Source organism: Oryza brachyantha, chromosome 1, assembly GCF_000231095.2.
Source record: "Oryza brachyantha chromosome 1, ObraRS2, whole genome shotgun sequence".
NCBI classification, from domain to species: domain Eukaryota; kingdom Viridiplantae; phylum Streptophyta; class Magnoliopsida; order Poales; family Poaceae; genus Oryza; species Oryza brachyantha.
This window is the reverse complement of record NC_023163.2, coordinates 6,974,332-6,996,296: the sequence shown is the minus strand read 5'-3', so window position 1 is coordinate 6,996,296 and position 21,965 is coordinate 6,974,332. Positions and strand designations below refer to the sequence as shown.

The 21,965-nt window shown below is 40.3% G+C and overlaps 4 protein-coding genes across 8 annotated transcripts; 2 read left to right on the top strand and 2 right to left on the bottom strand.

Annotated features, from left to right (window-relative positions):
• The first annotated feature begins 2,145 nt into the window (after positions 1-2,145).
• On the top strand, positions 2,146-5,707 carry LOC102702606 (ADP-ribosylation factor 2-like). Its single transcript, XM_006643967.2, has 7 exons — positions 2,146-2,221; positions 3,084-3,252; positions 3,621-3,691; positions 3,914-4,033; positions 4,576-4,694; positions 5,206-5,287; positions 5,444-5,707. Exons 2-7 carry the CDS (start codon positions 3,105-3,107, stop codon positions 5,447-5,449), a joined length of 546 nt encoding a protein of 181 aa, XP_006644030.1. The 5' UTR covers positions 2,146-2,221; positions 3,084-3,104; the 3' UTR covers positions 5,450-5,707.
• Positions 5,708-5,766: 59 nt separating this feature from the next.
• Positions 5,767-7,454, bottom strand: LOC121055138 (geranylgeranyl diphosphate reductase-like). Its single transcript, XM_040526721.1, has one exon. The coding sequence runs from the start codon at positions 7,244-7,246 to the stop codon at positions 5,891-5,893; it is 1,356 nt and encodes a 451-aa protein (XP_040382655.1). The 5' UTR covers positions 7,247-7,454; the 3' UTR covers positions 5,767-5,890.
• Positions 7,455-8,745: 1,291 nt separating this feature from the next.
• Positions 8,746-12,373, bottom strand: LOC102721694 (pre-mRNA-splicing factor SPF27 homolog). 2 transcript variants are annotated; one of them, XM_040526726.1, is made up of 7 exons: positions 11,995-12,373; positions 10,673-10,848; positions 9,782-9,865; positions 9,422-9,491; positions 9,212-9,345; positions 9,081-9,139; positions 8,746-9,004 (listed from the first exon to the last, which is right to left on the bottom strand). In XM_040526726.1, exons 1-6 carry the CDS (start codon positions 12,250-12,252, stop codon positions 9,082-9,084), a joined length of 780 nt encoding a protein of 259 aa, XP_040382660.1. In that variant the 5' UTR covers positions 12,253-12,373; the 3' UTR covers positions 8,746-9,004; position 9,081. The 2 variants fall into 2 exon arrangements, with proteins under 2 accessions (XP_040382660.1, XP_040382659.1); XM_040526725.1 differs by having other exon boundaries at positions 8,746-8,999; positions 11,995-12,371.
• Positions 12,374-17,604: 5,231 nt separating this feature from the next.
• LOC102702138 (phosphatidylinositol transfer protein 3-like) lies at positions 17,605-21,403 on the top strand. Of its 4 annotated transcripts, XM_006643965.3 has the most exons (8): positions 17,639-17,797; positions 17,907-18,073; positions 18,169-18,260; positions 18,497-18,616; positions 18,711-18,890; positions 19,235-19,333; positions 20,328-20,570; positions 20,830-21,403. In XM_006643965.3, the coding sequence occupies exons 2-8, from the start codon at positions 17,965-17,967 to the stop codon at positions 21,193-21,195; spliced, it is 1,209 nt and encodes a 402-aa protein (XP_006644028.1). In that variant the 5' UTR covers positions 17,639-17,797; positions 17,907-17,964; the 3' UTR covers positions 21,196-21,403. The 4 variants fall into 4 exon arrangements, with proteins under 4 accessions (XP_015688289.1, XP_006644028.1, XP_015688290.1 ...); XM_015832803.1 differs by lacking the exon at positions 18,169-18,260 and having other exon boundaries at positions 17,605-17,797; positions 18,688-18,890; XM_015832804.2 differs by lacking the exons at positions 17,907-18,073; positions 18,169-18,260 and having other exon boundaries at positions 17,647-17,797.
• The last annotated feature ends 562 nt before the right edge of the window (positions 21,404-21,965 follow it).

Below are 21,965 nucleotides of genomic sequence, written 5' to 3'. Positions count from 1 at the left end.
CAACCTGTGACGAAATTTAAGTGGGGGCAAATCTAAGCAATTGGATCGAATCTACCAACGAGCACTTGATAGGCCGAAATCAGCGATGGGCTAAATTCATATTTTGTCCAAAATCAAAGTAGGCCCAATTCACTAACAGGCCGAAATCAGCGATGGGCTGAATTCATATTTTATCCAAAATCAAAGTAGGCCTAGTTTACTAACGGGCCAAAATCAGAGATGGGCTGAATTCATATTTTGTCCAAAATTGTTGATGTGATTTAATTGGGCTCAATTCATGGGCTCAATTCAATTAGGGCGACCGAATTCACTTCTGGCCCAAATCCGAGCTACATGTGGGCCAAATTTTGTTATGGGCTAAAAAGCTTAGTGAGAACTAAGTAGGCTAAATTTATAATTGAACTGAATTTATTGACGACAAGTAGGTGGGTCAAATCTTCTCGTGCTCCCATTTGCAAGAACGAAGTGGGCTACGTGGGATGAAATTGTTGACGCAAATTTGGTTGCCCAATTTACTCGCACCCCGAATACGTTTGACTTCAGTTAAGTAGGACAGATTAAGCTGCATGCCGAATCACCTTATAGCCTTATAGGCCTAATTTGTATGGGAGTGACGTGGACTCATTTTACTTGGGTGATTTTTTTTTTCCAAAATTTAGTCAGATAATTTGGTGGGTCAGATTTACTTAGCAACTACTCCCTCCATTTCATAATGTAAGAAGTTTTAGCTATGCTTAGATTCATCTATTAACCAATGTATATTTTTATATATATGTCTAGATTCATTGATATCTATATGAATTTAGGATACGCTAGAAAATCTTACATTATGAAACAGAGGTAGTATTAATAGTCTCATGTGATAAACTTTTATATTTTTAATAAGATAATTCATAAATGTATATGTTCATACAAAGGTAAAATGATCAATTTTATAGAAATTAGTGGTCGACTAACCTCTCCGCTCCAACTTTCCCCTTTGCTTGACTTTGCCCCTCCCCCCTCCGTATCTCAGTACTCTACCCTCCACTACGAGATCGATATATTTCGGCAGCTGTGGAAGGGATCATAGACATATGTGTTCTCTCAACTAAACGTTGATCGACTCGTATCTTCTACTAGCGGATATCCCAACGGGAGGGCCATAGAAGAGATCAAAATTAAACTTTAGGGTATATAAAGAAGTAAGCAAAATTTAAAATTCAGTGACATAGAAGGGATTAGGTAAAATTTCAGAGGTATATAAGAAAACATAGGAACTTTCTCTATAGTCGCTGTGAAAGCTAACTAGAGGATTGAGAAATGAAATATATTTCCCCCCTATGTTTCATCCCCAAAAGTGGGGGATAAAAAAATTTATGTAATTTATTAGTATTTCTTTGATGCCTCCCTTTAAAATAAATATTGCTATAATATATAAGCTCATTTAAAATAGTGTAGTGATGGTGGTGAGCGGTGAATTTGCTACTTGGAAGGGCATGTCAACCATGCTGACCAACTCTAAGTTTTTAAAAAGAAAAAGACCATGGAAAAAGGGTCCACGTGCCAATAATAAATATATGCAGCAAATAAGATAATGTATACATAGAATATTATGGTAATAATGGGTTAATGATAATTTTGTTTAATTATAATTCTATTGCAACACACAGACAATACTATGCTGGTTCTTTACTAATGATTTATATTCATACATTTTTCTTCACAAGTACATTGAAACGAATGAGTGCTAGCAATATTCTACGAGCAATAAGGTTATTTCTACGCAAACCAATGATCAAAATCACAGTCGCCTGGGGGTATGGCTACGTAAGGTTTTCAAATAAAAACTTAAGAGTACATAATAAATCAAACAAATCTAACCGACGTAGAAATGATACGGTGAAATTTCAGGGTAATTCACTCTTATTAGATCTACTCCTAGTATACCATTAAAAAAAAAAAAGAAAGGAACTGGGAGAAGCGTCGGTTGCACGTTGAAGCTTCAAATGTGGAGCAGCACCGCTCTCCTGGACCCATCCCACGTGCACCGCACCCTACCTAGAACTAGACCCACCGCCACCGCGCACCCGGCTCGCCTGGACCGCGTCCACCCACCGCGGCGTCCCCCCCTCCGGTCGAAGCATCGCACCTCCCCCCCCTCCGGATCAACCACCGCTCGTCGTCTCCTTTTTCTTCGCCTCGTCGTGATGAGAGGCGCCACGATCTCCCCTCCCACAAGGTTGGTGCGCTTAGCTCCCCACCCCTTCCTCTCTCTCCCCCTCCGGTCTCCGACGAGGAGGCGGTGGCGAGTCCTTGTTCCTTTCTCGATCGGCTGGCTGGCTGGCGGTAGCGCCGGCGATGGTGCTGCGAGGGCCCGCGCGGATCTGTGTAGGGTGGCGGCGTAGATCTGTGCGCCGTCGAGTCTGTGCTCGCGCGGTGTCGTGTTGGTTCGTGGCATTGGTTTGCACTTTTGCCAGGTCCTGGTCGGTTGCTGTGCGTTTTGGGGGTGCGATCTGGTAATGGCGGTGTGTTCCGTTGCGTTGTAGATCCTTGGGAGTTGGGGGAGCTACCAAGCCTGCGAAATTCGTTCGTGGGATGTGGAAATGGTAGTCCGTAGATGGCGTTTCGGGTGTTTGCATTGCTTGAGGTGATCGCCTAGCCGTTTCAGATGCTGCAGTTTTAAAATTTGTAGATTGTTCAGTTTGATCCAGTGCTTTTCTCGAGGACTGCCACGGTGTCGTGTCGTGTAGATCCTTCGCGCGGCCAACATGTTGGCAGAATTTTGCTCGTGGGATCCGTAGATGTTTCCTTTGCGTTGCTGATGCGATCGCATTACCCTTTCAAATACCTTTTGAGTCAACACCTATTGCATCCTAATGCATATCCTTCTACCTTCTTAACTTGTTTGCACAGGATCTGGTTCGTTTGACTGAATTGTGCTATAACAAAATGTATTATGCAAACCAATTTTGTTGTAATCTTTCCTCCTCTGCGCTGAAAATTATGTGGTGAATTTTGCCTGCATCTGCTGTTTTTTCTTGTCTAATGTCGCATTTGGTTGTCTGATGACCCATATTGATTATTTGATTTTGGTTGTTAAGGTCCTGCAGAGTTGAGGCAAAATGGGTCTCACGTTCACGAAGCTTTTCAGCCGCCTCTTCTCTAAGAAGGAGATGAGAATCCTCATGGTCGGTCTCGATGCGGCTGGTAAAACCACGATCCTCTACAAGCTCAAGCTCGGAGAGATTGTGACCACTATCCCCACAATAGGTATGTACATGCTCTATACCTACATTTTAATTAGATTTGTCACTCAAGCATATATGTTGAATGATATGGATGCACATTCAATAATATATTGAATACATTTGTATACTCCTATTGTGCTTAGTACGTTGGCCCCTAATTAAAACTATATAAAAAGGTTTGAACTTCTTTTGTTGGTGCATATCTTAATTTACCATTGTAGTTAAATACTGGGTCATTTTATTTGCATGGTTCGTATCTATTTTTCGTTGCAATCTGATTATATTAGACATATGAACAAGATAACAATAGATGCATGTGTATCTTTTCAATAATGCCTGTAAGGAGAGCAAAGCTAACAACGAGTTACTGCCTTCCCTTGTTTTCTCTAGGGTTTAATGTGGAGACTGTTGAATACAAGAACATTAGCTTCACCGTCTGGGATGTTGGGGGTCAAGACAAGGTAAAATACAGTTCTTGTTTTTGTAGCCAAAATGATTTTTCTCTTCAGAGGCTATTTTTGATTAGATTGTCTAGTACTCCAGTGTGCTGTATTGAAAGATTTCAGTTTTTAAACACATCAGACAACATAGAATGTTTGAACTGCGCTCTAATCTGTGGTCACAAAGCTTTCAGATACTATTTTCTATCATAAGTTCATAACATTATGTCTTCCAAACTACAGATCAGACCTTTGTGGAGGCACTATTTCCAGAATACCCAAGGTCTTATATTTGTTGTTGATAGCAATGACAGAGATCGTGTAGTTGAGGCAAGGGATGAACTCCACAGGATGCTGAATGAGGTAAGTTCTGTTGAGGATCATGTTTTATGTTTGGGATTTCTGGCTATGTTTGTGAAATGTATAACCTTGTGCTGTTGTGTGAAATGTATGTTGGAGATGCCTTTGGTTTTGTTTGATTTTGTTCTTGATACCATCTCTAGTGGTTTCAGATTTCAAAAGCTACCTAGCACTTTTAACCATGTTTGTGCAATTCTTGATTTCTGGCACATCGTCGTGTGAGTTCTCAGAGCTATTATACATCCTTTTGTGCTAAAATGACTAAACCATCTGCTCAGAATTTTAATTTATCATGAACATATGTCATGGCTTGGAAACACACTATTACAAACCTGGGATATGTTTTTCAGAGCTACAGTCGTGTCTATGCAAAATCTACATGTATATCAGTTCCAATATGGTTAAGGAGTCTAAAGCTACTTGGTTCTGATTCAGATACACTTGACTATGGATTCTGATACATGCATATAGGAGTCACCATTGATTTAGTCCCTTGCTTTAAACTTGTAACGCATTTTAAGTGTTCAGTCACATGGCATTTGCAGGATGAGTTGAGGGATGCGGTCTTGTTGGTTTTTGCTAACAAGCAAGATCTTCCTAATGCAATGAATGCTGCTGAGATCACTGATAAGCTTGGTCTCCATTCCCTGCGCCAACGCCACTGGTAAAATATGGTTGCTTTTGTTTCCACTTGTTTATCACATGGTCAACTTGTCACCACATCTATTATATTTTTTATATTAATGGTCCTGTAGTCTGCTTGGTCACCTTATTTCCACACTCTTTCATTTTTTAAAATTTTATGCTTTATGCAACTTTATTTGTTAAGAGTGGTTAGCCTTTCTCTGCTTTATTGTCCAACTCCTTTTATCGTTATTGACGGTGAATACCTGTTATGTACTAGTTATCTTCATATCTTATGCAAAGTGTCCTTTGCGTTAATAGAGGTTTATGCTATTTACATGTTTTCACCAAGAACCATCCTGGATCTATAGGGACTAGTTACTGAAGTTTGCTTAAACAAAAAAGTGGCTCTCTGTTACTTACTTACATGACGACTGGAATCACCTTAAGTCTTTAACAGTTAAAATTGGCTCGCTATCTTTCCTTTTCTTTTCTGAAAATATTATGCTACCGTTTCATGCAATAACCTGTTCGATTTTGCCATCGTATAGGTATATCCAGAGTACATGTGCCACAACAGGAGAGGGGTTGTACGAGGGTCTTGACTGGCTCTCCAACAACATTGCAAACAAGGTAATTCCCCATGAGCCATTACCACATTTCTTTGTTAAAATATTGGTGTTTGGAAGGTGGTGGACGTGGTTTGGAGCTTAAGAGTCCCCACAAATATGGCTGCAGGGTTTAGTGTTTGAAATTATTCCCCACATTGACATCTTTAATGGACTGCAGGCCTGATTGGATGTCCACAGTTATCTACTTATCTGGAGCACGTTGCAGTTGCATTTTGGGAAGAACGGATGAGCTGGTCATTTTGATCTTGAGATTTGGATTATTATTTCACCTGTTAAGTATTGTATTTCTTCGTTAGGCATTTCTGAGAGCTGGTTTGTTATGTTACATAGTTACTCTCTACCATCATTACAATTCTAATTGGTTGTTGGACATATATCATACTGTATATGATATACCTGAGAAATGCAGTTTGTTCTCAAATATTCATTCAAATTGCGCACCGAATTCACAATGTTTATTAATGGTAACTGAAATTGCTGTTAACCTGAATGAAAATGTCACAGATTACTTAAAACATCTCCAAAAAAATATTACATTCTTATCACTAGTAGCAGCATCTTTTATTAGTGCAGAGTTGGTACAGCTCGAGAAGAAATACTCTGTTCAATGGGGGAGCTGCAGCTGGGCTTGCTGCTCCAGACGCCGGAGTCGCTCGACCTCCTTGCCGAGCACGCCGCAGCGCACCATGGTGGCCGCCGTGCGCCACAGCAGCCGGAGGTCCCCCCACGGCGAGCCGGGCACCATCCTCTTGTGCAGGTAGCTCTCGAACGTCCGCCGCTGCACGTACTCGTCGGCGCACATCTCCACCAGCGCCTCCCGCCCGGCGTTGCCGCCGTAGAACACGCGCTGCAGCAGGTCCAGGAACCGGAACGTCAGCCGGAACTCGTCGTCCCACCGCCGGAGGTACCCCGCCCGCAGCCCCGCCTCCGTCACCGCGCCGGCGAGCTTCCACTCGCCGGCCATCGCCTGGCCGCAGAGGCGGCCGGACTTGGCCGCGAAGTAGATGCCCTCGCCGGAGCACCGGGTGACGTAGCCCGCCGCGTCGCCGACGAGCGCCACGCGGCCCACGACGCGGCGCGGCCGCGGGTGCTCCGGGATCGGGTGCGCCTCCACCTTGATCACGCGGCCCCCCGCGATCTTGGCGCCCGCGCGCGCGCGGATGCCCGACTGGAGCTTCTTGATCTCCGGCTTGGCGACGACGGTGCCCGTCCCGACGGCGACGTGGTCGCACTTGGGGAAGACCCAGCCGTAGAAGTCCGGGGACACGTCGCCGCCGACGTACATCTCGGCGAGGTCGTCGTAGTACGCCATGGTCTCGTCGGGGAGGCGGATGCGCTCCTGGAACGCGATGGCCGTCGAGTAGTCGCCGGCGCCGACCTCGCGGGCGACACGGCTGTTCGCGCCGTCCGCGCCGACGACGGCGTCCACCTCGAGGACGCCCCGGGAGGGGGACGGGCCGCCGGAGTCGGAGGAGATGTAGTGGACGAGGTACGGGTCGGTGGGGCCGTCGGGGAGGGAGAGCGAGGTGACGAGGCCCGGGACGAGGGTGGCGCCGGCGTCGGCGGCGCGGCGGCGGAGGAAGGAGTCGAGCACCTCGCGGCGGAGCATGGGGATGTGCGCCCCCGGCGGCAGCGCGCGGGAGAAGTCGGCGGCGAGGTTGGACGGCGAGAGGACGCGCATGCGGGTGACGCGGCGGTCGACGAGGTCCCTCGGGATGGCGAACTCGTCGAGCATGCAGAGCGGGATGGCGCCGCCGCAGGGCTTGGCGCCCGACGGGTTGCGCTCCAGGAGGAACGCCTGCGCGCCCGCGGACGCCAGCGCCTCGGCCGCCGACGCCCCGGCCGGCCCGCCGCCTACCACGGCCACGCGCAGCGGGCGCGGTGGCGCGGGCTTGGAGAAGGAGGAGCTCGAGCAGGAGACCACAAGGCGCGCAGGGTAGTGGCAGGCGGCGGCGGCCATGGTTGACGCGTCGGCGTGGTTTGGGCGAGATGCGGGACGGCAAGTGGAGCTTGGAGTTTAGCTCGGAGTTTAGATACGTACTAGTATGGTACGTATCTAATTAACCCAATTGTTTTTGTGGGGTTCGAGTGTGGGGAGCTTGGAGTGTAGCTCCGGTCGCGCGTGGTCGTGTCGGGAGCAGGAAGAAGGTGGCGCGCCACAACTTGATTTTTTGCGAATTTTGGACACGGGGCTTTTGACGGAATTTCATAAATTGTTTTCAAAGAAACATGATTTTGGTTTTTTTTTAGTTAAAAGAGATACATAAATATTGCTTGGTTAAAGTCTAGTCGTGTTTTCAAGAAATGGAAATGCTATACTAACAAGAGAACAGCGTGGTGAGGGCTAACTTAGACGGCTCTTATTAGGCCATGCTTAGTTTCAAAAAAAATTCTAAAAACATCACATCGAATTTTTGACCTCTAAACATAGATGAAAAAACTAATTGCATATTTAGGAAAAAAATTATGAGACGAGTCTAATTAGTCCATGCTTAGTTACAGTGCTACAATAACCCACATATGGTAATAACAGATTAATTAGTCTCAAAAGATTTGTCTCGTGGTTTCTAACCGAGCTATGAAATTTATTTTTTTATTTATGTCCGAAAACTACTTCCGATAGCCGATCAAACATCTAACGTGACAACAAAAAAAATTCTTTTTACAAACTAAACAGAGCCTTAGTCCAAGATTCATTTTTTTTGATTTTTTTCAGTTGCCCTACATTTCCTTTCTGAGTTTTCCCTAAGCCAATCCTTAAAATCATCAATATTAACGAGTGCGAGTTCTAAGAAATACCATCGTACAAACAAATTTATCTAACAAATTTATCTAACAAATTTCATCACCGTTAGGATTCCATCCGCATTTCTCCATTAAGTTCTATAATGTGAACAATGTATTTAAAAGAAAAAATAAATAAAAACCTAACGACAATAATATTTCTTAGACATATTCATTTGTATAAAGACATTTCTTAGACTTTGTTTAATAGTACTCAACTGCGCCTAGACTCATTGGCTCCTGGACAAATCTTAAATAGAGGGCCCGAGCTTCCAGGTTGTAGGAGTCTGCTTCCTCCGCAACATATATAAAAATTTTATGCACAAATTATTTTTGTTTGCAAATACCGTTTGATTTTTTCCATGGTAAAGCCAAACAATTAGCAGGTGGTGGTCAAGAGGGACAAGACCTATCAGGAGGCTGTGCTAACTTCAATAATTTAATCTAAATTATCATGGTTGGTTGGTTACTCACATTATTCGCAAGTTTGGACATACTAACATACTGCATAATTTGCATATCAACCTCCATTGTTAGTAGAATTCGTCTTCAGTAAAATTGTATTGTACACAGCGCACAACAGCACTACCAGGAACAAGGTACACAACCATGCCGACATAAATAACCAAAAGACACTTGCAGTTTTAAGGAACAATTCGGTGATGAGCCTTCTACTTCTCAAAACAGGTTAGATCACTTAAGAGAAACTCATCATGAATATAACCTGTTTCTCTATCGGGTCTCCACATGCACAAGTCCTCGAAAAATGGGTTACAGAATACAATCACAAGTGCGGGACTGCGGGTTGTGAAGGTAATTGCCTAGATTGTTGTCTGGATGTGGCAACTGCAGATCATACAAACAGAGGGCTGATGGAACCTCCAGCTCTCATATCATGAAATTGTCTAGCTCCATTGCTACCTATGTATCTGTACTGTGGCAAAAACTTGTAAACATGATGAGGGTAGCTTCTATCTATATACTATTTTCTTTAAGAACAGAATAAGTACCTCAAATGGTTGATGATGTTTGCTGGTTAGTTCCGGTGCTGTCGTCAATGGGCATTCCCCTGTCAAGGAATCTGTCAGTCATGCAGATGTGGATGTGGAGCGGAAAGGAGGGAGGGAGGGGGAGGCAGTACAGTTCTTTAGCTCCAAGTTTAAGCTGATCAATCTGATTCTGCAGATCAACACATGCAGCTTGAATAGCTATATTTTTCTGACACAACTCCTGCCATTCTGTTGTCAAGGAATGGAGTTGACCGCCAGTGTTTTGCTGATCAGAACAGAGACTATCAGCTGGCTGTGAAATATACCATGGTTTACATTAAGAACAAGAGTACATTTATTACCTGGTGAAATTTCCTCTCTCGGTTGACAGTTTCTATCTTCTCATTGTATTCAACAGCCATCTTTTGCATTCTATAAAGGTCAACTAATCACACGCTGCTAGAATGATAAATACTATTCAAAATTTTAGATACCATGCAGTCAGGCATAGCAATAATGCACCATCCATATTGTTACAGCGACCAACAACATGATGACTTACACGGATGAAACATGTGCTTCACTATAATTTTAAACATCTAAGCTGCATTATCAACATTAGACCAGAGTAACAAACTGATGTACTGAACAAATCTTAAAAGAAAAATAACACAATATATCTCCAAATTCAAGGATCATAGACTTGTTTCAAAATAGCTTACCTAGACAAAACTGATTCCATTTGTCTATTCTGAAGCTTATAAAGCTCAACGCCATACTTCAGCATAAGCTCCAGATTCTCTATCCTGCAATACTAACTTCCGTTGAAAAACAAATAATATAGTGGAAGTATGTCTTACATCATCGAACATATGTCATAAGAAACCATGGCCAGAAAAAAAAAAAGCAATATCTCCTATGCAGAATGCATATCACATCCAAAGTAACATATTTTAAGCTTTACACATGCCAATCATGATTAAATTATTGAGTTATTTTGTTAAACAAATTGTTAAAGCTCATGTTTAAGTAAAGCATGATCAAACAACTTGTAGAATACCACAAGAGGCATATGTTAGCAAAACAAATGGAAAGGTCTTCTGCCTACCAGCGTTGAAAAGAATCTGCTCTTGTATCAAAATAATACTGCTACTGCTATGTAATAGACTGGAGAAGCCTTTATTAAGAAGCCATCCCTTATTTAGAACTCAAAATCTGTCTTTGACACCACACAAAAATTAAAAGCTATTATGGAAAGGAAAATAAGTACTGAAAAAAATGATGGAAAAGACATGGCACAGAAAGACACTGGTTGATCATGCCACAATCAAATGCGCAATGCACAACCTACTGCATGACCTTTAATAGAAAATTCCATTAGTTCAGTACCCTGTGGCTTTAGCGTCTTCCTTAATAGATTCCTTTTTGTGTGGAGAAGTTATGTGAATAATCTAACAACAGCACATCAACAATGACAATAGCAGCTTAAGTGATTGCAACAGCTATATCTGTAACATGAACAAGTACTAAGTACTTGCCTGAACAAAACGGCAAATAAATGCTTTTACTATAGTAATGCCAATTTTCAACCCATAGGCAGTAATCAGTCACACCTTATAATTTGATGATGCAGTTGACTCTGAGCATTTCGTAGAGCCTGCCTCCAAGCAGCGACATCATTCCTCTTGTTCAGTGGGGGTGGCTCCAAACCATAGCGAGACATCTCTATGGTAGCAGGAGGTTTGCCAGCTCTAACACGTTCATACTCTTTAGCAAGCATAGGATGATTCTAAAACAGAAATGCCAAATGAGAACATGACATAATTTACATTACCAGGATCACTCTTAGAAGTATCAGATAATAAATACTCATAAACTTCTAAACATATTCACATGATGTGGCATAAGGAAAGTTATTTAAAAAATTCAAATATTCCATAGAATTGCAATAGGCAAGTGATACAAGTCTACAACGAACTAAATGGCGGTTCATATCACCAAAAATGATCCAGGTATTAACTTGTTGTTGATAGAAGTGTTGCATAGATAAGCACTTATTATATAATTCAAAGAAGAAAACCTTTTACAAAAAGGAATTAACCCTTCCCATCCCTTGATCTCTGAGCTCTAAGACAAATATTTTGGAGCAGAATTAATAGGATGTAGCAAACATCTAAACTGCTTTACCTCACAAGAATTATTCTGACCAAATCATCTATGAGTGATTTCCCCTTCAATTTAGTTTTTTTTTTACATAAATATGCTTTGCAGAATGTCCATGCACTTTTGCTACCTCAGGTCATATTATTAATTGCCAGGTTCAAATTGCCTGTCAGTTTGGCTCTATGCACACAGATCATGGAAAAAAGCTTCTGTTTCAGTTCTTGATATGGTGCTCCAAATTGTATACAAATTTCTCTAACATCACTCCAAATAACCATTCAGTAGGGACATGGTGGTAAAGAAATGTTGCCAAGGGAAAAATAAAAGTGAAATAATTGCAGCTAAAATTTGTTGCTTTTCTGTTTACATGGTGAATCTAGTCAAAAAGTTAACATTTTATTCTGGTCAGGATCAAATTTGACATTCAGCCACATACTTCAGTTAATTAGCTCTACTATATCCAAAATTCCCCACCTAAAACCATCGTTTCAAAATACAGTTCTATATAGAAACAGTTCTAAAGGAGGCTAATGCACTTGCATTCAGCAATGCGCTCTCACTTTCAAGAATCACAGCTACTAACCCTAGACACCCCCGTCCTCCACTCTAACCAGTTTCATTCTTAGAAGCTAGAAGAACCCTAACGCGAATCACATCCGAAAGAAAAAGGAACGGCTTTTCTTTTCCGCCTAAAGATAGCTCAAACGCAACGATGCGACGCTGAACTCGACACGCCCCCACAAAGGACCACAAGGGGAGGTCGCGAATCTACCTCGAATCCGACGGCGGGGACGGGGGGCAGGTCGCGGAGGAAGTCGGCGGGCTTGCGGCGGCCGCGCCGCATCTCCTCCTCCACCATCCGGTCCACCTCGCGCTTCACCGCCTCGTCTCCGTAGTCTCCGTCGATGTAGGGCAGCGCGTCCACCGCCTCCGCGTCCGGCGGCGCGCGCCACGCCCTCGCGTCGGGGGCCGGCGGGGCCTCCAGCATGAGGACCTCCCTCGTCGCCGCCGCCGACGACGCCGACGCCATCGCCGTGGCGGATGCCGGGCAGCGCAGGGGGAAGCAGTGGGGAGCGAGAGGAGGGAGGGTTCGTCGGGCGTCGGGGTTGTCGCCGCGGAGAGGAGAGGAAGGGGAAGGGTGGGAGAAGAAAGGAAAAGTTAGGGCGCATGGCCATTGGGCCTAGAGGGGCAGGAATGGGTCAAGGCCGTGGATTTTTTCGTAACCCTATTTAATTCTTAAAAAAATTTAGTTTAAAACTCTATATAATTTTATTTTTAACTTGTTTTAGACCCGGTCCTTAAATTTCGTAGGCAAAATGATTGGACCCATTACCACTCGTAATTAAGCCAAACAGAGACATGCCAGCACTTTCATTTCTCTTAACCCCTTCTTCTTTTTCTAATATTTAACACTTTTAATTTTGAGATCCACGTTGACCATTTGTATTATTAAAAACATATAAGTGTTGTTTATTTTATTGTGATTTTTTATATTAAGAAATTTACTTTAAGAGTGTTTATGATTTTATATATTTAAATCAGACACATGGTTAAATGTGGATTAAAAAATTATTAGTGTCAGACAAAAACGCAAAGGGAGTATTTTATTTTCGGTTGTTCAAAGTATAATTGTCAGTATTTTTACTAGTTAAGCTTTGACTAGTAATATTTTTATTAGTTAACATGTGGTTTATTAACTCTACTAAAAAAAATATAATCTATATTGTTTGGCACAGTCTTAGCTCCAGGCAAGTAGCTATGCCAAACGAGTTGTTAATTACTCCTTCCGCCCAAAAGATTAGCGCTTCAACTACTATCTCCTAAAGACTTTATTCCTTCTTTGTAATGCTACTTTCCTATTACTAGCAATATACCCGTGCTAACGCTATGATGTCATAATATTTTTATTTTCATTCATACATTATTTAATTTCATTAGTTAAATTATTTTTCCCAAAATAGGTCAAATTACAACTTAATTCGATTCAAGTCATATATTTAACATACATGTGCTAACGTATGGTGATATTTAATAATAATAATTGAAGTATTGAAATAAAGTTTATGTTTCAAACATTGGATAATTTTATCTATCCATAGTCATTGTTACGTGTGTACCATCAACCATGCTTCAAGACATGTCTATACTAAAGATACATTAAATAGAAATCTTTTTGAACACATGCGCATCCGTCCTTGATACAGTGTAATTGAGATCTATCTTGTAATTCATGTAAAATGCATTATTTAGACAAATTTGTACAATTCCACTGAACAACTTTCTTTTATCACGATCTAACAGAAATAAAAAAAAATCATATATGCAATTAGTCATATATATTACATGTATATGTATATGTATATATAGAATAATTACATAAGCTATATACTTGGAAAATGTATAGATTTATATTTTATAGGAAGTTTATAATATATAAAATGATTTTGTCTATACATGGCAGTGATGGATGTAGAGTCGATGTGGAACTTCGATTGATATAGACAATTTTGAACCGTTGGATTTGTCTTGTTATGAGTCACACCCATTAATGCACTATAGGGTAGGGTAGTCTAGATGATACATGCACACATATATTAAATAAATAATTTAATTTGGACCCAAATAAGTTGCTTATTTATTTTATGAATGACTTTTGATATTGTATATTTGCAATTAAACTTGAAACATACAAATGGTCGACCATAGGCCTGAAATTTAACGACGCCTAAAAAACCGGACGGAGCGGTGCAAATATTACTGTGTCAAAAAAATAGCCTCCGCAATTACCTATGAGTCAATCTAAACACATAATTTAAAAAATATATGTAGGTATATATTATAAAATTTATTTTATACTCGTTTCTTTTTTATTTGACACCGTTGATTCATTCGTATTGATATAGATATATAGAAACATGAGTGAGTAATACAAATATCATCGTGTAAAAATATATCTCGTTATTTAGTATTATCAACCCGAACATATATATAAATATTAGAGATTATATATATACACATATAAACGATACATCATTTAATTAATATCCCCAATCTATTTTTATTTGACGCCATTGATTTAGAGGTCTATGGTTGACCATTCATGTTGATATATGTACATTAAAAAGATTTATTTATGCATTTGACCCAATATTAGTATAGAGACTATAGGAAAGATGAACGATTAAACGAGGATTTAAAATTGAGCACTGGAATATAAAAATAATAAGGGTAGTTTTACAAATATCACCATGTGCAAAATAGCTCTTATTATTCCCTATTTGTCGACCCGTACGTATATTAAAATTTTAGATTATATATACTATTTTTTATTAATATCTGGTTTATTTTTTTATTAATATTTTTTTATTAAAATATTAGATTAATTAACACCGTTCGTGGTGATATATATGTGTGTGTATGAATACATACATAGATATGTATATATGTGTATATATAAAATATTTAATTGGTTATTTTATGACTTTAATTTATTACTTATTCCAAAATATCCATATATGATTGCTAATTGTGCGTGCATGCGCCGGGATAGATTAATGGCTACCAATCCGTTTTGATCGGTTAGTCAGCATACGTGGCAATTAGTATGCATGCATGCACGCATAATGAGGCGTTCATTTGCATGATCTGCGGATCAGCAAAGCGCAAAACTAGAAATTCCACATATGATTTAAGCCGTTCGTTTCGTTTCAGCGTTTATGTCTATCGGATTTATCCCATAAATCATAAGTCTTTTATATTGGTACATATAATAGGATATATCGATGGCCTCCATGGCCGAGTACATTTGAAGTTTGAACATGCATGAGCTCACTGAGAGCATATCTTACGAATATCCACATCATTAGTAATTAACTTGTATGATGTTGTATCGACAATTCGACACCATTAACAAATTTCGTTGACAACTCCCGAGATTCCCTCTACCATCTTCGTCGACGACTCGACGTGACACCTAACGCCCTCCTTCGTTTACCAAAAAAAAAACCGTCGAGAAAACATACAGTAATCACTACGGGCACGAGCTTCAGGATTCAGGGCGCGTTCGCGACCGACCAACGGATGAAAATGTTTGCTCTTTTTCGGTGCTTTTCTTTTTTTTTCCGTGCGCATATTTTTAAGTGGTTAAACGGTATATTTTTTAAAAAAGTTTTTATATGAAAGTTGTTTAAAAAATTAGATTAACCCATTTTTCAAGTTTACGAAAGTTGTTAATGCTTAATTAATCATGTGATAATAATTTGTTTCGGTATGCGCTGATTAGACGGGGTGGACACGTCAACTTCGAACGCGCCCTCATGGATCAGGTGCTTCGGCGAAACCTCCACTCGCTCCACTCTTCCCGTCCGTCGTAGTCAAAGCCGGCGCCCACTGCCCACTAGAGTCAGTCCGACGTCTAGAATGGTGTTTCACCATTCGGGATTCTCGGTGATACCGCTACGTGGATGGACATGTCAGTTAGTAACCAAAGATTTTGAATCTGTGTTGGACATAAATGAGATTGAATGATTATCTGAATTTATGATAAATGGTATAAACGACTAAATTAACCATTAGCATTTTAAATTCTTATGTTAAAAAGGTTATATGAGAGATTTTATATAAAAATTATACAATATGCACCATTTAAAAGATTGAGAAAAATAGTAATGAAAAATAATTTATGAACAAAGAAATTATATATGTATTTTTAGCGATAAAAAACTAATGCCGAAATAAACTTCGGTTAAAAACCTTAAATTTAACTTTAAATTTAAGATTAAAAATTCAAATTTGGCCCTATAAGCATAAGGCCACCTCCAATGGATGTCTCTAAGCTATCTATAAAATATACTATACAATTTTTTAATAAAAGAAAGATAAAAGCTATCTCTTAATTAAGAGACAGTCTCTTGCACATATTTTAATGTCAAGTGATAATGACTTGTAAGGTCATTTGTATTATGAGCTACTTGTTAAGAGCTAGATCATTGGAGAAGTTCTCTTTTAGAATGCTTAGAGATAGCATGCTCTAATTGTTGGCGGTGGCCTAAACGAAAAGATGGAGTGAACATCGCTTTATCTTTTTTTAAATAAAATAAATTAGTTTAACTTTAATTTTTCAAACCATTTAAATTTATAAAAAATATAGCAACATCGATAATAATAATTTAGTTTTGTTACATTCCAACACACGATATATATTTGATATAATATTTGTTATGTGCTGAAAATATCGCTATGTTTTTTAAAACTTGATCAAACTCACAAAAGTCAAAATATCGTGTAATATGTAATAAAGGCAATATCTATTTCTCTACCATACATTTTTTTTAGCTTACTTGATAAGTTGATTTCTTAGGGCACGTACAACGTCTATCTATAAACCGTCTATATATTACGAAATTTGCATAAAAACCCTACCCATTAAAAAAACGACCACGGCGCCTCTTCGCGAAGAGATGGCAGGGGTATGTGCTCCAATGCCAAACCGACACCGCTAGCACTGTTGTATACTGTGTCTCATCTATTTACTAGCACCACCATTGATTACCTTGATTTATGTGTCAAAGGATAAATTAAATGTTTTACAGACAAACAAATAGACAAATCATTATACTAGCTGTCTATTTAGTGGTTTGTGTGTATCAAATAGACAACAATATCTACATGTCATACTTCTCCTTATATTTTGTGACCACGTTCCTAGGCATCAAGCGGCGTATTGTTTTCAAATTTATTGAGTGGTGTGATGTGAAACTTTTGTAAGAATATGAGGTCTAAATTATAATTTGCTAAAACATCAACTATGTCAACCTTACTGAATGTTGACAATACCAAATTTAATACTGCCTAAATTTGAGATTATATTATGCCTAACAGTCCATACATCTCCTACTTTATCTATAAATTAAATGGTAATGGATAAAAAATGTGGTAAAAAAATGTGGTCCAATAATTCCTTCAACAAATACTTTGTTTTTAGCCATCATCCATTTCTCTCTTCTACTCCAAATGAATATGCTTAAGGGTATATCGGTAATCGAATTCGGTATATACCAATAATACATAGTTGAGTGTGATATGTAGTATGTAATATGAATGTTACGTTGGATAGCTATCTCAATTTCACGTTATAAGATTTTCTAAAATTACGTAGATAATGACCTCTTATAGTACGAAACGGAGAGAATATAAGTAAATATTTTTTAAATAATGATATAAAAGAATAAATTTAATAAGCTGTGGGACATACTCTCGGCTCTGCTGCCCCCCGTGGGACCGGCGTTTTCGGCAGGTCGTATTGCGTACACGACGCGGAACGCGACTCCGGCTTTTGCAGCCAGCCGGCGCACCCACCTCCACACCACACCACACCCCCACCCCACCGGCCACACCACATCCCCACCCACTGTGCCGCCGCTCCCTCTTTCCTCCCTCTCGGCGTCAGCTCTCCCACCTGCTCCCCCTCCCCTGAGAGCTCCTCAGTGTGAGGCGGCCGTGGGTCTTGGATCCGCGTCGGCCCGGAGCGCCTGCCTCCCCCTCCCCTCCGCTTGTTGGGGGGTGCATCGGTCCAGGTTGGTTTGTTGGCTGCCCATGCGATTCTTTGCTGTTTGTTTGTTTTGTTTTGTTTTTCACCACGAATTGGTTTTGTTCTACCACGGGTTGGTTATCTCTGCGATCTAGGCTGCGGAAGATCGGGTTTTGGAAACCCACATGGGCTCGCCGCTGTTGTTCTTCTTTGATGCGTGATGGTGGATCTGTTCTGCGTGTGAATCTTTTCCTGCTTTCGAGTTCGAATTCTGGTGTACTATCAGCGAGATTCAGTGCGCCTGCACTGCACACCAGTCCATGTGAGTCTGCAAGAACTTAGCTTGATCCATATCCATGTTCTTGGATGGTCCATAGGAAATCAATCAGTCTGAGGTGCAAATTGGGTTCTGTGCAGCTGGACGGCCTTCTGAATTGTATGAAATGCTTCTCATTTCGGGTGCTGCTCTGCCAGCGACGCATGGGTTGTGCGCGTTAACTGCTAACCATGTACTGATCTGAGTTAAAAGTAGCACTTGCTGTTACTTTCTTGCCTTCCTAACCTGAATCTTGTTAGATGCACACTTTTCTTTGTATTGCACCTGGTGAACTGCCTGAATAAGCTGTTATTTTGTTGTTTATAGTTGAGCTGGTTGGTTGCCTTCATACAAAGAAGCTGAACAGAAAAGTAGGTTCATGCATGTGTGTTATTCTTCTGATGTCTCCTGGTATTTATGGCTTTTCAGTTCCATACCTGGTGCTGGGGGAGCATTCTCTGTCAAGTTACCAAAATGTCCTTTCTGTTCAAGTCAAGCAATGGTGCTACAATAGAGAAGAACCTGACCCTAGAAGAGCAGCTAGAAAAGGTAATAATAATAATAAAAAAAACTCTCTTGACTGTATATTTCTGTTCTACTATTTAATTAATTTTGCTTAGTTGCTGTGCTGTCTACTGAACAGATAAATGAATTGCGGAAAGAGCTTGGTGACCACTCATCAGCAGAAATACAAGCTTTCCTTTCTGATGCCTCATGCTCAAGATTTCTTCGAGCAAGAAACTGGAACGTGCAGAAAGCAAGTAAAATGATGAAGGCGGCTGTAAAATGGCGGGCATCATATGAACCAGAAAAGATTTACTGGGTATGCTTGATTAGTTGATTTGCTCAATTCTTTTGTTCATGATCAATTGAAGATGGATCCATTTTGTGGGTGGCAATACAGATATACTTATAACTGAGAAACTGGTGATACTGAGAGCCATAGATATTATTCAATTAGCATATAAAGTAACTTAGCACAGGAGGAATAAGTGTTGTCAGTGTTAATTTAGACAGCAATGTGCTAATCAGAGGATAGTGTCATAGCGAATCATTGGGTTGAAAAAGTTGTGATGCTAAAGCAGAACATACTCAGTACATAGAAAGTAACTGCATTTCCATGTTTACAACGTAATTGTAAGTTTTTTTTTCTCTTTCAACCTTCAGGATGATATTTCACATGAAGCAGAGACAGGAAAGATATATAGGGCTGACTACAAGGACAAACATGGAAGAACTGTTCTTGTCCTGAGGCCAGGATTAGAGGTTAGCTCACATTCTGTAGAACAAATTTCCGATCAGAATGGAATTGATGTCATAATTGTCTTGTTTCGTACTGTATATCATACCTTCTGCTCCCTGTTTACGTTGTATAGATCTGTGTTAGATGTACACATGCCAACCTAGACATGTGCTCTGAAATCAGAATGGGATTATTTGTTCCAATTAAAGACACAATTACTTCTCCAGGAGAATGGGGTGTGTGGTGGTGCAGTGGTAGAAAAACTGCCAGTGCTACTCACCAGGCCTGGCTTCGAGTCCAGGATGCTCGCCTTTGTTCCTCAAAACTAGTAACATCAGTGCACTGGAATGGATGTAGATTAAGTATAAAGAATCTAACTGGGTTTTTTTAACCACTTGTTTTTTCTGGTTTTTTGGGTCGGGGATGAAAGAGCGCTTGTTTTTTTGTTTTTTTGGGGTTTTGAGTGGGTGGTGGTTTTCCCACAAGGTGAGAGGAATCGATAGACCACCCCACTTTGAGTAGTAGAGATACCGATATCAATGTTCCTCCTTCGATATCCATCGTTTTTTATAGTTACTTCTTCATAGTTATCGCTGTTACTTCTCCATAGTTATAGTAGCAGACAGACCACTCCACTTCTAAGTAGTAGAGATATCGATATCAAAGTTCCTCCTTTGATATCAACGTTTTTTTATAATTCTCCATAGTTATAGCTGCTACTTTGAATCTGATCAAGCATGTCATTTATAGAGGGATACATCTATGTTTACAATTTAAGCTCAAAGTCAATTAACATTAGGAAAATCAAAAATAAATATTTCATACTTTGCTTATAGTTTTATCATTTCCAGATTCTTTTTTCATTGCTTCTCAATGTTTTTTTTTTTTTTTTTTTTTTGCATTGCTAACTCATTAAAGATTATGAACCAGAATTTTGTGAGAACTACTGCACAACAATTTGCTGTTTGACTGCATAGCATATGCTAATTTTGTGTGCTTAACTTTGAAACACAACAGAATACTACTTCAGGAAAGGGGCAGATCAAATATCTAGTTTACTGTCTAGAGAAAGCAATTATGAACCTGACAGAAGATCAAGAGAAGATGGTGTGGCTGACAGATTTCCAGAGTTGGACACTGGGAAGCACACCGCTGAAGGTGACCCGAGAGACTGTAAATGTCTTGCAGGACTGTTACCCTGAGAGACTTGGGTTGGCAATCCTTTACAATCCTCCTAGGATATTTGAATCCTTCTGGAAGGTGAGAAAAACCTTAAAATATCTTCAATTCAGTTATGAGCTGGTATTCTTTCTTCCATGTTTACCATATGGGATTTTTATGGTACTACTGCATTTGCTAATGTAATTCTTTGTTACCTCACTAATGTCGAGTATTAAGAGGTACCGAAAATTAACATTAATAAGTGTGGTATCTTCGCGAGGGCCGTAAAATCAATCTATTATTAATGTGTTACTCTTGTTGTGTGATCAAGCGGCTTAACATTAGTTGCTATTTCCAGATAGTGAAGCCATTTTTGGACCATGAGACTTACAAGAAGGTGAAATTCGTGTACTCCAGCGATAAAGAGAGCCAGAAGATTATGGCTGATGTCTTCGACCTGGATAAGCTCGACTCGGCCTTCGGAGGAAGGAATCCAGCCACCTTTGAATACAACAGCTATGCTGAAAGGATGAGGGCAGATGACATCAAGATGGGTTCTCTATGCATCTCAAACGGAACCACCCTTCCTGAGGGCCATCCACATGTATCTGCTGAGGAGACGGCTAACGGTTTAGATTCAGACGCCTCAAGTGAGGCTTCCTTCTACAGTGGAACTGAATCCCCAAAGCACGAAGAGGCCGGTGGCATACCGAAGAACGACTGAGCTTAAAATGAGCTGAACTGTTTGCTTGTTTCAGACTTTCAGCCACTACACATAGGTCACAGTATACAGTATTAGCTAACTTAGGATGGAAAGTTTGGACCATCACCTCTGATGCATTGACATCCTCCTGAAGTATAAATGAGAAAAATTCTGGTTGATAGATACCCTCTGGCATTCCTCCATAATAAATAATTTGATGTGCCCTGTACTTTTAAATTTGTACGGCTTCAAATTACTGATTACATCCGAGTTTTTGCTTAGCATTTGGACGTTTTCTGGTTGTTTGTTTCGTGCTGTGCCAGAAAGGCCCAAAGGGAAGGAAATGGCTGGTCACTGATGTACATCTTCAGGTTTCCCTTGAATGGACTCCCTCCATTCAAAAATAGGTCTAGATATGTTTTGGGAAACATGCATAAATACATATATATTGGAACAGATGTGGTAGTTTTTTAAAGGAATTTACATGAATTGAGCTAAGCTCTATTAAACCACTGTAGAAATTTTTTTTTCGTTGTAAAGGAGCTCTCAAAATGGACAGGCTCGATTGACTAAGGCCAGTCTCAGTCCTGGTTTCATTTGCATTTAATTGCATGCCACATCAGATAAATTGAGGACGTGGCAACAAAATTAATAGGAGAGAGAGAGTAGAACCGTTTCATCCCAATGAAACGCTCCTGGTGGTGTTTCCAATGAGATGAAATCGAAACGAAACTGGACTGAGGTCGTCTGTTTCATCCGCAATCCAAAATTCCAATCCCGTGTGCCTTCCT

Coding starts and splice junctions, on each gene's coding strand:
- LOC102721694 (XM_040526726.1), bottom strand. CDS start 12,252: ATGGCGTCGGCGTCGTCGGCGGCGGCGACGAGGGAGGTCCTCATGCTG. Junction 9,492..9,781: donor ATGGAATCAGTTTTGTCTAG/GTAAGCTATTTT, acceptor TGACCTTTATAG/AATGCAAAAGATGGCTGTTG. Junction 9,346..9,421: donor GAGAGAGGAAATTTCACCAG/GTAATAAATGTA, acceptor TGTTCTGATCAG/CAAAACACTGGCGGTCAACT.
- LOC102702606 (XM_006643967.2), top strand. CDS start 3,105: ATGGGTCTCACGTTCACGAAGCTTTTCAGCCGCCTCTTCTCTAAGAAG. Junction 3,253..3,620: donor GACCACTATCCCCACAATAG/GTATGTACATGC, acceptor TGTTTTCTCTAG/GGTTTAATGTGGAGACTGTT. Junction 3,692..3,913: donor ATGTTGGGGGTCAAGACAAG/GTAAAATACAGT, acceptor TCCAAACTACAG/ATCAGACCTTTGTGGAGGCA.
- LOC121055138 (XM_040526721.1), bottom strand. CDS start 7,246: ATGGCCGCCGCCGCCTGCCACTACCCTGCGCGCCTTGTGGTCTCCTGC.
- LOC102702138 (XM_006643965.3), top strand. CDS start 17,965: ATGCGTGATGGTGGATCTGTTCTGCGTGTGAATCTTTTCCTGCTTTCG. Junction 18,074..18,168: donor TGCACTGCACACCAGTCCAT/GTGAGTCTGCAA, acceptor GGTTCTGTGCAG/CTGGACGGCCTTCTGAATTG. Junction 18,261..18,496: donor GCGCGTTAACTGCTAACCAT/GTACTGATCTGA, acceptor ATGGCTTTTCAG/TTCCATACCTGGTGCTGGGG.